Raw genomic sequence first — 14,890 nt, forward strand, 5'->3', positions numbered from 1 at the left:
ATATTCCGACCGGGAATATCCTTTTCGGCAAACAGAGGAAAAATCACAAAGACGGGGGCGGCCAGGTCACGCGCCTAAGCCCACAGTCCCTTGATCGGCCACTTGAGAAAGGCGATAATGTGTTTCAGCCTGGGGCTGGGATGACGACATTCAGGTTTTTCCCAGGCTCTGAGCGCCTATGGAAGACGTAGGAAGTGTCACGTTAGAGCAGAGATCCTTTGTAAAAGATAGAGATGGCAAAGAAGTTCAAGAAATGGTCAGACAGGCCACTTCCTGTAAAGGAATCTCTCAGGTTTTGACCTGCCATTTGAGTTCTGTTTTACTCACAGACACCATTCAAACAGTTTTAGAAACTTTGGAGTGTTTTCTATCCAAAGCCAATAATTATATGCATATTCTAGTTACTGGGCAGGAGTAGTAACCAGATTAAATCGGGTACGTTTTTTATCCAACCGTGAAAATACTGCCCCCTAGCCATAACAGGTTAAAGCAGGCCTTAAGACTCATCTATATGAGCTGTCCCTTCTTTCTAGACTTTGATTGTTGCTTTCATGATTTGTTTATCTTTTTTATGCACTTTGAGATTATTATTTTATAATGAAAAGCACTTTACATATGTAATAAATTATGCTGGAGTGAGTAGTCGTGCTGCACCTCGCTCCGCGGGTAATATTACATTTCATTACATTACATTACATAGGAACGATTTGATTAGTGTATAGTTAGCTAGCTACATAGTTGTCTCTGCTGTCTTTGTATCAAGGATAAAGGTGTAGCTCTGAGGAACTAACAAGGTTCGCTAGCCAGCTGTATTCGTTCGTTCGCGCCGTTTTTGAAACGGCGTTAACACCATATCACCACAGCTAGCTAGCCAACTTTACCAATTAGCAGTGCTGTAGAAACTATATACATTACAACGGAACGATTTGACTAGTGTAATGTTAGCTAGCTACATAGTTGTCTTTGTATCAAGATAAAAGCGTAGTACAGAGTAACTATCGAGGTTAGCTAGCCAGCTACATTTTCTAACATAGTCAACAACGCGCCCACTGCTAGCTAGCTAACCCTACCAGCTAGCTGTATCATTTTTAGTCAATAAGATTTTTGCAACGTAAGCTTAACTTTCTGAAAATTTGAGATGTGTAGTCCACTTGCGTAGCTAGCAGGACTGACTTTGTGTTAGCTAGCCAACGTTTAATTACTTCTGCGTTATGAACTAGACACGGACACGAATGATCCATTGGTAGCTTGTTGTTACCAAGTATTGGTGCTAACCGTGTGTTATAGGATGCTAGCATGCTAGTTAGCTACGGCGTCATAGGACACGGTGCACTAGGTGGGTTTTCACGGAAGAATACTGTACCAAGTTATCTAGCGGAATAAACTAAGTTTGAGCCTATTCCTGGAAACATTGAACCACTGTAGTTTACATCAATTATAATTTCTAAGTGGAAGTTGGAATAGTTATATTTGAGTGTTTCAGTGAATGGTTAGTGAGGGAGGCCCTGCTCTCTCGCTTCCCCAGTTGTTTAGTTAATTTTCATTACAATCTCCTTTGCATTAGCGTAGCCTCTCCTGTAGCCTATCAACTATGTGTCGGTCTATCCCTGTTCTCTCCTCTCTGCACAGGCCATACAAACGCTTCACATCGCGTGGCCGCTGCCACTCTAACCTGGTGGTCCCAGCGCGCACAACCCACGTGGAGTTCCAGGTCTCCAGCAGCCTCTGGAACTGCCGGTCTGCGGCCAACAAGGCAGAGTTCATCTCAGCCTATGCTACCCTCCAGTCCCTCGACTTCTTGGCACTAACGGTAACATGGATTACCACAGAAAATACTGCTACTCCTACTGCTCTCTCCTCGTCTGACCACGTGTTCTCGCACACCCCGAGAGCATCTGGTCAGCGGGGTGGTGGCACTGGAATCCTATTCTCTCCCAAGTGGCCATTCTCTCTTTCTCCCCTGACCCATCTGTCAATCTCCTCCTTTGAATTCCATGCTGTCACAATCACTAGCCCATTCAAGCTTAACATCCTTACCATTTATCGCCCTCCAGGTTCCCTTGGAGAGTTCATCAATGAGCTTCACAAGTTCCTTTCCTGAGGATGGCTCACCCCTCACAGTTCTGGGTGACTTTAACCTCCTTACGTCTACCTTTGACTCATTTCTCTCTGCCTCCTTCTTTCCACTCCTCTCCTCTTTTGACCTCACCCTCTCACCGTCCCCCCCTACTCACAAGGCAGGCAATACGCTTGACCTCATCTTCACTAGATGCTGTTCTTCTACTAATGTCACTGCAACTCCCCTCCAAGTCTCCGATCACTACCTTGTATCCTTTTCCCTCTCGCTCTCCTCCAACACTACTCACTCTGCCCCTACTCAGATGGTATTGCGCCGTCGCAACCTTCGCTCTCTCTCTCCTGCTACTCTCTCCTCTTCCATCCTATCATCTCTTCCCTCTGCTCAAGCCTTCTCCAACCAATCTCTTGATTCTGCCTCCTCAACCCTCCTCTCCTCCCTTTCTGCATCCTTTGACTCTCTATGTCCCCTATCCTCCCGACCGGCTCAGTCCTCCCCTCCTGCTCCGTGGCTTGACGACTCATTGCGAGCTCACAGAACAGGGCTCCGGGCAGCCGAGCGGAAATGGAGGAAAACTAGCCTCCCTGCGGACCTGGCATCTTTTCACTCCCTCCTCTCTACAGGAATCCTCTGTTTCTGCTGCTAAAGCCACTTTCTACCACTCTAAATTCCAAGCATCTGCCTCTAACCCTAGGAAGCTCTTTGCCACCTTCTCCTCCCTCCTGAATCCTCCTCCCCCTCCCCCCCTCCTCCCTCTCTGCGGATGACTTCGTCAACCATTTTGAAAAGAAGGTCGACGACATCCGATCCTCGTTTGTTAAGTCAAACGACACAGCTGGTCCTGCTCACATTGCCCTACCCTATGCTTTGACCTCTTTCTCCCCTCTCTCTCCAGATGAAATCTTGCGTCTTGTGACGGCCGGCCGCCCAACAACCTGCCCACTTGACCCTATCCCCTCCTCTCTTCTCCAGACCATTTCCAGATACCTTCTCCCTTACCTCACCTCGCTCATCAACTCATCCTTGACCGCTGGCTACGTCCCTTCCGTCTTCAAGAGAGCGAGAGTTGCACCCTTCTCAAAAAACCTACACTCGATCCCTCCGATGTCAACAACTTGAACGTGCCGTCCTTGGCCAGCTCTCCTGCTATCTCTCTCAGAATGACCTTCTTGATCCAAATCAGTCAGGTTTCAAGGCTGGTCATTCAACTGAGACTGCTCTTCTCTGTGTCACGGAGGCTCTCCGCACTGCTAAAGCTAACTCTCTCTTCTATGCTTTCATCCTTCTAGCCCTATCTGCTGCCTTTGATACTGTGAACCATCAGATCCTCCTCTCCACCCTCTCCGAGTTGGGTATCTCCGGCGCGGCTCACTCTTGGATTGCATCCTACCTGATAGGTCGCTCCTACCAGGTGGCGTGGCGAGAATCCGTCTCCACACCACGTGCTCTCACCACTGGTGTCCCCCAGGGCTCAGTTCTAGGCCCTCTCCTATTCTCGCTTTACACCAAGTCACTTGCCTCTGTCATATCCTCACATGGTCTCTCCTATCATTGCTACGCAGACGACACACAATGAATCTTCTCCTTTCCCCCTACTGATAACCAGGTGGCGAATCGCATCTCAGCATGTCTGGCAGACATATCAGTGTGGATGACGGATCACCACCTCAAGCTGAACCTCGGCAGGACGGAGCTGTTCTTCCTCCCGGGGAAGGACTGCCCTTTATATGATCTCGCCATCACGGTGGACAACTCCATTGTGTCCTCCTCCCAGAGTGCTAAGAGCCTCGGCGTGACCCTGGACAACACCTTGTCGTTCTCCGCTAACATCAAGGCGGTGACCCGATCCTGTAGGTTCATGCTATACAACATTACATTCGCAGAGTACGACCCTGCCTTACACAGGAAGCGGCGCAGGTCCTAATCCAGGCACTTGTCATCTCCCGTCTGGATTACTGCAACTCGTTGTTGGCTGGGCTCCCTGCCTGTGCCATTAAACCCCTACAACTCATCCAGAGCGCCGCAGCCCGTCTGGTGTTCAACCTTCCCAAGTTCTCTCACGTCACCCCGCTCCTCCGCACACTCCACTGGCTTCCAGTTGAAGCTCGCATCTGCTACAAGACCATGGTGCTTGCCTACGGAGCGGTGAGGGGAACGGCACCTCCGTACCTTCAGGCTCTGATCAGGCCCTACACCCAAACAAGGGCACTGCGTTCATCCACCTCTGGCCTGCTGGCCCCCCTACCTCTGCGGAAGCACAGTTCCCTCTCAGCCCAGTCAAAACTGTTCGCTGCTCTGGCACCCCAATGGTGGAACAAGCTTCCTCACGACGCCAGGACAGCGGAGTCAATCACCACCTTCCGTAGACACCTGAAACCCCACCTCTTTAAGGAATACCTGGGATAGGATTAAGTAATCCTTCTACACCCCCCCCCCCCCCCAACAAAAATATATAGATGTACTATTGTAAAGTGGTTCTTCCACTGGATATCATAAGGTGAATGCACCAATTTGTAAGTCGCTCTGGATAAGACCGTCTGCTAAATGAGGTAAATGTAAATGTAAAATAAGAAATAACAGAAGTTCATTACTTTGAATTCCTTACTTACATTTACAGTTTTGCCAAAGACTGCTTTATTGTACTATAAGGGCACAAGTCGAGACCCAAATGCAGACACAGGAGGCAGATGGTTACCGCCCGAGCTCTTCTCCAGGCACGTCAACAGTGGCGGACAAACATCTGGGCCGAGGGTACGTTAACCTCCTGCTCTTCTTCTGGGAAGATCGGAGGCTGATACTCCATTGAACACTCAAAGGGGGAGAGTCCTGTGGCTGAACAGAGAAGGGTTTTCCGGGCATACTCCACCCAGACCAGTTGTCGGCTCCAGGTATTAGGGTTGGTTGACACCAGGCATCTTAGGGTGGTTTCCAGGTCCTGGTTAGCTCGCTCTGACTGGCCATTGAATGGGGATGGAATCCAGAGGACAGGCTGGCCGACAACCCAATAAGGGTGCAGAATGCCTTCCAGAACAGAGACGAGAACTGAGGACCCTGGTTGGAGACCTTGTCCACCGGGAGTCCATGGATCCGGAAGATGTGCTGCACCATAAGCTGGGCCGTCTTCTTGACAGAGGGCAGTTTGGGGAGAGGGATGAAATGGGCAGCCTTGGAGAACCGATCCACTATTGTCAGAATGACAGTGTTGCCATCAGATGGAGGGAGCCCAACGACAAAGTCCAGAGAGATGTGGGACCAGAGGCGATGAGGGCCAGGTAGCGGCTGAAGGAGGCCAGAAAGAGCTTGCTGCGGAGTCTTGTTCTGAGCATACACAGTGCATGTGGCGATGAAGGCAGAGACGTCAGGAACCATTGTGGGCCACCAGAAACGTTGTCGGAGGAAGGTTAGGCTATGACGGGAACCTGGATGACAGGTCAGCCTGGAGGAATGAGTCCTTTCCAGGACACGGGACCGGACTGAGTTAGGAAAAAATAACCGGTTAGCCGGGCCCCCTTCAGGTTCAGGCTGGTAACGTTGTGCCTTGCGGACCAAGGTTTCAATACCCCAACCAACTGAAGCCGCAAGGCATGAGGTAGGAAGAATGGTTTTGGAGACCGAGTGTGTGGCAGAGGAACTGTATAGGTGGGAGAGGGTGTCAGGCTTCACATGTTTGGACCATGGGCAGTAGGAAATGGTGAAGTTGAATATTGTAAACAAAGCCCACCGGGCCTGCCTGGAGTTAAGGCACTTGGCTGTACGGAGATATTCCAAATTTTTATGGTCGGTCCAAACCAAGAATGGCTGCTCTGCTCCTTCCAGCCAGTGCCTCCACTGGCTAGAGCGGTGGAATTCACACTTCTCGGCTTTCACAAACAATTGGTTCTCCAGGAGGCGCTGAAGGACTTGTCTGATATGAAGAACATGTACTTGGGCAGACCGGGAAAACAACAGGATGTCGTTAAGGTAGACAAACACAAAACGGTTTAGCATGTCTCGGAGCACATCGTTTACCAGAGCCTGGAAGACAGTTGGCGAGTCCAAATGGCATGACCTGGTACTCATAACGGCAACTGGCTGTGTTAAATGCTGTCTTCCACTCATGTCCTTTGCGTATCCAAACAAGGTGGTAGGCATTCCGAAGGTCCAGCTTGGAAAAAATAGTGGCCCCCTGAAGATGTTCGAAAGCCGAGGAGAGGAGTGGTAAGGGGTAATTCTTGATTGTTATGTCATTCAGACCCCGGTAATCAATGCACGGATGCAGGGCCTTGTCCTTCTTCTCCACAAAGAAAAACCGTGCGCCGGCAGGAGATGCAGACGGACGGATGCTTCCAGTAGCCAGAGACTCCTCTATGTACTCCTCCATGGCCTTGGTCTCCGGGCTGGATAGAGAATATAGCCGACCACGCCGTGGTGTGGTGCCAGGGAGGAGATCAATGGCACAATCATAAGGATGGTGCGGGAGAAGAGAAGTAGCACGTGCCTTACTGAAGATCTCCAGGAGGTCATGGTACTCAGTGGGAATGGCAGAGACAGCCGAGGCTTTGCTTACGTCCTGAGGGGGACATCTCAAAGACAGCTGTGCCGCTTTAAGGCAATGAGAATGACAAAACGGGCTTCAACCCAGGATGGAGCTTGTGGTCCAGTCAATAACAGGATTGTGTTTCTGGAGCCAAGGAAATCCCAAAACCACAGGAACATGGGAGGGAAAATTGATGAGGAGGAACTGTATGGTCTCACTGTGATTTCCTGATGCCCGTATATGAACGGGCACTGTGCTATGGGTGACTCTTCCAAAAGGGAGGCCGTCTAGTGCCCTTGCATCCATGGAGACAGAGAAGTTGAGTGGCAATACCTAATTCAGAAACCATGGTAGCGTCCATAAAACTTTCATCAGCCCCAGAGTAAGTGAGCACCCATACAGACTTAGACTGGTCTCCCCACAGCAGAATCACAAAAAAAGGTGGGCAGGTGATGGAAATTAAGGACTCCCAACTCACCCACCGCCGATGATTCCCGGGGAACCTCGGGTGTTTTCGGCTCTCCGCTATCTTCGATCGGTCCGATGGGAACGAAGAGAGCTGGAGTTTGAAAATGAGGGAACTCAGGGAAAGGAATGCCGGCAGGTACCAGGATTACCTGCATAACGCTCCGGAGGAGGTAAGCAGGGTTTTCGGGGATCCGGGGTAGGTTGAACAAATCCACTAGTAGTAGAAAGGTTACTGGGTGGTTGGGAGGTCTCAAATGTGGCATGCTGCCTATGAGCTAATTCACAGATTTTCTCCGATATAGCCTTGAACCCTTGGTCGTGGCATTCCGTAAGGGAACAAAGCCCTTCCAAGAGGTCCCGAAGTTGCGCCTCATGCCTCCCAATGGTGGCTCCCTACAGGGAGACAACGTGATGAAGCTGGTCCAAGTCTGCTGGGTCTGTCATGGCCAGTTCGTACTATAAGGGCACAAGGCGAGACCCAAATGCAGACACAGGAGTCAGATGGTTGAGCTCCAATATTTATTATAACAAAAGGGTAGGCAAAAGGCAGGTCGGGGACAGGCGAGAGTTCATAAACCAGATCAGAGTCCAAACAGTACCAGGCGATAGGCAGGCTCGAGGTCCCGATAGGCAGGCTCGAGGTCAGGGCAGGCAGGAGTTCAGTAATCAGGTCAGAGTCCAAACAGTACCAGGCGATAGGCAGGCTTGAGGACAGAACAGGCGGGAGTGGTCAGGCAGGCGGGTTCGGCGTCAGGACAGGCAAGGGTCAAAACCAGGAGGGCTAGGAAAAAACAGAGACTGGGAATAAGGAGCAAGGGAAAAAACGCTGGTTGACTTGGCAAAACAAGACAAACTGGCACAGAGAGACAGCAAACACAGGGATAAATACACCGGGGATAATAAACAACACCTGGAGGGGGGTGAAACAGATCAGGGCGTGACAATCTAAGTAAGTAACAAATCTAGAAATTTAAAACTGCCTGGATCGATACACTGGATGTAAATGTGTCCCACCACCCGCCAACCCCTCTTTGTACGCTACTGTTACTCTGTTCATCATATATGCACAGTCACTTTAACTATACCTACATGTACATACTACCTCAGTTAGCCTTACTAACCGGTGTCTGTATATAGCCTTGCTACTCTTATTTTCAAATGTTTTTTTAATGTTGTTTTATTTCTTTACTTACCCACTCACACACACACCTACACACCTTTTTTTTCGCACTATTGGTTAGAGCCTGTAAGTAAGCATTTCACTGTAAGGTTTTCACCTGTTGTATTCGGCGCACGTGACAAATAAACTTTGATTTGAAATGTGTAAAAGGTAAGCCCACCTTTTTGCCCATCTGGTACCATTACGTCCATCCCTAATGGAAAATAGGCCCTATATGGTATATTCAGTACAAGGTTGGCGATTGTTTCACATTTTGAGAGAGAAATAATGTAGCATGAAAAACTATATTCTCTGAGGACCAGTTGATCTACTGTATGTAACATGATATCTGTGTGCCAACTATCTGACAGATGACTAGTTTTGGTAATCCTCAGAAATGTCGAGTCATACCAGAAAGGCAACTACCTGGGACACAAGAGAAACCTGTTGTCAAATATGGATAGCTTATTCTGTCCTAACAAATTCCAGATAATTCTTTGCTTATAACAAATATACTGCATATACTTTATTTCATTTGTATTGAGAAATCGGAGGACCAGATACCCATTTATACATTTACATTTTAGTCATTTAGCAGACGCTCATATCCAGAGCGACATACAGTTAGTGCATTCATCTTAAAATAGCTAGGTGGGACAACCACATACCAATCTTGATTTTTTAAGGTCACTGTGCAGATATGTTTGACCCACTGAATAAAATAATACAGTAAGGGTAATTATGATGTATTGTATGTTTTGTAGTTCTGTCAAAAGAAAATTATGTGCGAAACACCAGTATGTTTTTCACTCCATGCATACCTTACCATAGGGAAAGCAGAAGCCAATAACAAGAGCATAAAAAACAAGTTTATTGAGTCAGTAAGTAGGAGGTCATTAGTCCACTCTATCACCTCGCTCCCTGGGACCCAATTACTGCAGCTATTAACCTGTAGAGACCTGAGGGGCTGAAGGAGAGGCACGGCTGGTCTTGATTGCATACCAAATGGTACCCTATTCCCTATGTTGACCAGATTAGTCTGGTCAAAAGTGGTGCACTATATAGGGAATAGAGTGCCATTTGTGACACACCTTCTGTCATGGCCTCTGGGAGTGTAGACCCTGAAAGTGTACTGAACGTCTAGGATATCCAAGAGTGGCAATAAGGGTCCTCACTTTTACCTGAGCAGGAATAGCTCTGGGCCTAGGTTTTAAAGTATATCTCTGACTTCAGAGTTATTCTCTCTTTTCCCTAGATAGGTTATATGGTCCGGGAAACCTTTCCTTTGTCAGAGGCATTTCTTTCTTGTACATGGTGCACAATACATAGCACACAAACTCCTGCTAAAAGAGTTAATGATAGATCTGATAGCTTTGCCTGCCCAGCACATTGGTGATGTCACATACTTCTTCTACAGTGTAAATTACCAGGCTAGAGGGTCCCCACACATACAGTTGAAGTCGGAAGTTTACATACACCTTAGCCAAATACATTTAAACTCAGTTTCACAATTCCTGACATTAAATCCTAGTAAAAATTCCCTTTGGGGTCACTTAGAAATGTCCTTTAAAATAACATCAAAAGTGACCATAAATACAGTGTAGACATTGTTAATGTTGTAAATGACTAATGTAGCTGGAAACGGTTGATTTTTTTATGTAATATCTACACAGCCGTACAGAGGCCCATTATCACTCCTGTGTTCCAGTGGCATGTTGTGTTAGCTAATCCAAGTTTATCATTTTAAAAGGCTAATTGAAACCCCTTTTGCAATTATGTTAGAACAGCTGAAAAATATTGTTGTTCTGATTAAAAAAGCAATAAAACTGGCCTTCTTTAGACTAATTGAGTATATGGAGCATCAGCATTTGTGGGTTCGATAACATGCTCAAAATGGCCAGAAACAAAGAACTTTCTTCTGAAACACGTCAGTCTAATCTTGTTCTGAGAAATGACGGTTATTCCATGCGAGAAATTGCCAAGAAACTGAAGATCACGTACAATGCTGTGTACTACTCCCTTCACAGAACAGCACAAACTGGCTCTTACCAGAATAGAAAGAGTGGGAGGCCCTGGTACACAACTGAGCAAGAGGACAAGTACAATAGAGTGTCTAGTTTGAGATACAGATGCTTCACATAACAGAAGTCCTCAACTGGCAGCTTCATTAAATAGTACCCGCTAAACACCAGTCTCAACGTCAACAGTGAAGATGCGACTCTGGGATGCTGGCCTTCTAGGCAGAGTTCCTCTGTCCAGTGTCTGTGTTCTTTTGCCCCTCTTAATCTTTTCTTTTTATTGGCCAGTCTGAGATATGGCTTTTTCTTTGCAACTCCTCCTTGAAGGCCAGCATCCTGGAGTGTGCTTTTCTTTCAAAAACAAGGACATTTCTAAGTGAACCCAAACTTTTGAATGGTAGCGTAGGTCCAACCGACCTCACATCTGCAGACCACGTGTATGGCATCGTGTGGAAGAGCGGTTTGCTGATGTCAACGTTGTGAACACGGTGGTGGTGGTGAGGTTATGGTATGGGCAGTCATAAACTGTGGACAACGAACACATTTGCATTTTATTGATGGCAATTTGAATGCACAGAGATGCTGTAACGAGATCCTGATGTCCATTGTCGTGCCATTCATCTGCCGCCATCACCACGTTTGAGCATAATAATGCACAGCCCCATGTTTCAAGGATTTGTACACCGTTTCTGGAAGCTGAAAATGTCCAAGTTCTCCCATGGTCTGCATACTCAACAGGCATGTTCGGGATAATCTGGATAAACGGGTACGACAGCGTGTTCCACTTCGCGCCAATATCCAGAAACTTTGCACAGTCATTGAAGAAGAGTGGGAAAATTTTCCACATTCCACAATCAACAGCCTGATCAACTATATGCGAAGGAGATGTGACGTGCTGGAGGAGGCAAATGGAAGTCACACCAAATACTGACTGGTTTTCTGATCCACACCCCTCCCTATTTTTAAGGTACTGTATCTGTGACCAACAGATGCATATCTGTATTCCCAGTCATGTGAAATCCATAGATTAGGCCCTAATTCTATTTATTTCAATTGACTGATTTCATTATATGAACTGTATCTCTGTAAAATCCTTTAAATTGAAGCATGTTACGTTTACATTTTTGTTCGGTATACCTTATCATAACGTTATACTGCGACCAAACTGGGATCTGTACTGAACGCACTATTATGGTCCCGAGGTTAACGTCATGTATTTAATGTTCCTACAATGTTCTCAGAACATCAGTGGGATAACGTCTCGCTGAAGCCCTTAAAGCAGCATTTCCCAAACGTTGACCTTGAGACCCCAAGGGGTGCACGTTTTGGTTTTTGCCCTAGCACTACACAGCTGATTCAAATAATGAACTAATCATCAAGCTTTGATTATTTGAATCAGCTATGTAGTGCTTGGGCAAAAAAATGCTTGTGAACCCCTTGGGGTCCCCAGTACAGAGTTTGGTAAACGCTGCCTGAAATGGACTAAATTGGAACATTGCCGAAAGTCCTTAGGACATCCCCTGTTTGCTGGGTTAATGCATAAATAGAGTAAATTTCAACCAATTAGCTGCTTGTCATCAACTCAAAATTGATCCATCTCTATGGAGTGGTTACATGTTGACACTGAAACTACAATCCCATGTGATCATACACTACGATATATTTAGAGGCTACCAGGACAAGTTATTGAACCAGTATCCCTCTCTCAAGCAAGAAGACATTTCATGGACACAAGTTTCTCAGCCTAAACAGAATCAAATGATTCACACTTGAATTCATTCACCTCCATACATGCTGAAGCCTTGTAAGGACTAAGAATTTTTGCACTGACCAGAGGAAGAAAATTAACAAAAAGCTATGGAGAACACAACCCAAGTCGAGTTATTTTATCTCTTTGGCTTACAAGAGACATTTAACAACAAATCGGTCTATTTTATCTTGTCTCTTATCACATACCTTCTCATCATCACTGTGAATCTGACTCTGATCATAACAATCATTCAGGAGAAAGGTCTCCATGAGCCCATGTATATCTTTCTGTGTAGTCTATGTGTCAATGGATTGTATGGAACTGCTGGTTTCTATCCTAAGTTCTTACTGGACCTTCAGTCAGATGTTCAGGTGATATCTTATGATGGATGTTTCACTCAAGCCTATGTAATATACACATCTGTCATGTGTGAAATTTCTACTCTAACAGTGATGTCTTACGACAGGTATGTGGCAATATGCAGACCACTACTATACCATACCATTGTGACATCTTTAACTGTTAGAAAGTTACTCTTATTTTCTTGGTGTTATCCTTTATTTATAGCACTCATAGCAGTTAGTTTAACCGTCAGACTACCTTTGTGTGGATCTCGCATTGATAAGATCTTCTGTGACATTCCGTCTGTACTGAAACATGCATGTCTACCCATAACCATCAATCAGAATTTGAACAAATTTGTAATAGTGGTTCATGTTTTACAGATACTATTCATTGTATTTTCTTACAGTCAGATTGTAAGGACTTGTGTAAAGTCAGCTAAGGGAAGGATTAAGTTCACACAGACTTGTGTGCCACATTTAATAACAATATTTATTTTCATCACAGTGACCCTGTTTGACAATTTACAAGGGTGGAATAATGTAAATACTACGCTAAATATGCGTAATGCAATGGCTGTACAATTCCTTGTTATACCACCTGTCTTAAACCCTGTCATATATGGACTTAACCTCCAGCAGATTCGAAGGGCAGTTTTCAGAAAGTGTAATGCACATAAAATCATTGATATGAGATGTTAGTTACATGATCCTAAACAACAGGGAGACTTCCTGATATCAGAAGCATGGATAAAATGCACCGTGGTCAACCAAGAGTAGTCTTTTCTTTCAACCAATCGATTTGTCAAAATTTTCCATATATAGACACATTATATGTGCCTATTTATCTTACCATTTCTACCCAACTGCGTGCCAGTTATGATTTTCATAGGGACATATTCATGGAACAGTTTAATTTAATTTATAATAGTCTTTGTATCTCAAAATCATTGTCTGTGGTTAATCTACATTCTACAATCATGGATATGAAATGATAATTACATGATCTTACACAACAGGGAGACTTCCTCATATCAGATGTCTACACAAATAATGGTCAAACCTGCCAAAACTGTTGTAATGTTAAATGATGCCATATTTTTTTTAACCTTTCGTAGGCGGCGCAACTCTGGTTTTAGAAGAGTGGGGGGGGGTCCTCCATACATTTTCTGGGGCATCTAATGCTAATTTCCTGCATTTCTACTAGTGCTGTACACAACAACAACAAAAATCTTGGTCGAGCAAGAGTAGTCTTTTCTTTCGACCAATCAATTTGTCAAAATTTAAAAAAAGATTTTTCCATTTATAGACACATCCAATGTGCCTTTTTATCTTACCATTTCTACCAACCTGCGTGCCAGTTATGATTTTCAATAGGCACATATTCGTGGAACACTTTCATTTCATTTATAATAGTCTTTGTATCTCAAAAACATTGTCTGTGGTTAATCTACATTCTACAATGGTAATCTAAATGAAAATTATACAAATCTAAAAGTAACTTTTAGTGCCACTGCCAACTATGTAACAAATGCCTACATAAAGCCTACAAAACAATGCATCCTGCAGGCATAAAATATCCCGATACAATTAAATATCCTATAAATCACATTGGCCATGCATGGCCTGTCTGCAACCGTCTCGAAACACTGTATCAACTGGGTCAGTTATTTTATGACGTTTCCACTGGATCAGAGCATTACATTTGTCCCTTTCTTGCCGAGTGGTTATCAAAAGAGAGAGAGGTGGAAATATTGTTCAAATACTATTGTCATTCTTAACGGATTCTAAAAACAGGACTGTTTACTTGCTGTTTGAGGTGTAGAAAAATGACTTTGAGAAGCTCCACAGCTCATTAGTGGTGGTGAGTTAAGGCAATCAGAAATACTATCAGACAAACTTGTTTCTCACAAGTATAGCATAGGTTGTGAGTTCTGCAAAACATATATCCACTCCGACATTGAAAACAGTAAATTACCCTAACCAAGTAAGCATTGCAGATGAGAAATTCTGTGAATTAACCGTAAATGTAGGCCACTACTGGTGATATTTGTAATGGGGAATTGATATAGATTTGTGACGGCTTGACAAAAAAAAAAGGTTTTCATTACAGACCCCATCTGTCATACAGTATTCCATAAGGTACCTTATCAAATCTGTACAGTATACCCTTAATCTAGTAATAAATCAAATCTAGTGATACATTATTTGACATTTCTGCCATCCATTGTGACATTGTGGGAGGATGACCAACCTTCCAATTAATGGCAATGCATTTCTTAGCTGCTATACATGCTATGGTTACACAGTTTCTTCTTTTAACAGCCTCCAGTATCAACATTTCCAAGCAAACAAAAACAGGGAAAGTGAGACAAAAGAATATAGTCTTTGCCAGAATGTAGCCAGCTCAGATGAGGCATGACAAAGACTTGCCTTGGTGTACATTTATACATTATATTATCCAAGAATAGAGTCAATGGTTCAATAATTGAAAATACCATTATTTCCAGATATCAGACTGTAGCCTATCCATCCACTCAAGATGGAACTTTGTATATATT

At 44.9% G+C, this 14,890-nt stretch overlaps 1 protein-coding gene across 1 annotated transcript; it reads left to right on the top strand.

Annotated features, from left to right (window-relative positions):
- The first annotated feature begins 12,095 nt into the window (after nt 1-12,095).
- On the top strand, nt 12,096-13,294 carry LOC106580982 (olfactory receptor 6N1-like). Its single transcript, XM_014162597.3, has one exon. It carries the CDS (start codon nt 12,096-12,098, stop codon nt 13,029-13,031), a length of 936 nt encoding a protein of 311 aa, XP_014018072.2. The 3' UTR covers nt 13,032-13,294.
- The last annotated feature ends 1,596 nt before the right edge of the window (nt 13,295-14,890 follow it).

This window comes from Salmo salar, chromosome 20, assembly GCF_965601325.2.
Source record: "Salmo salar chromosome 20, fSalSal1, whole genome shotgun sequence".
NCBI lineage: Eukaryota > Metazoa > Chordata > Actinopteri > Salmoniformes > Salmonidae > Salmo > Salmo salar.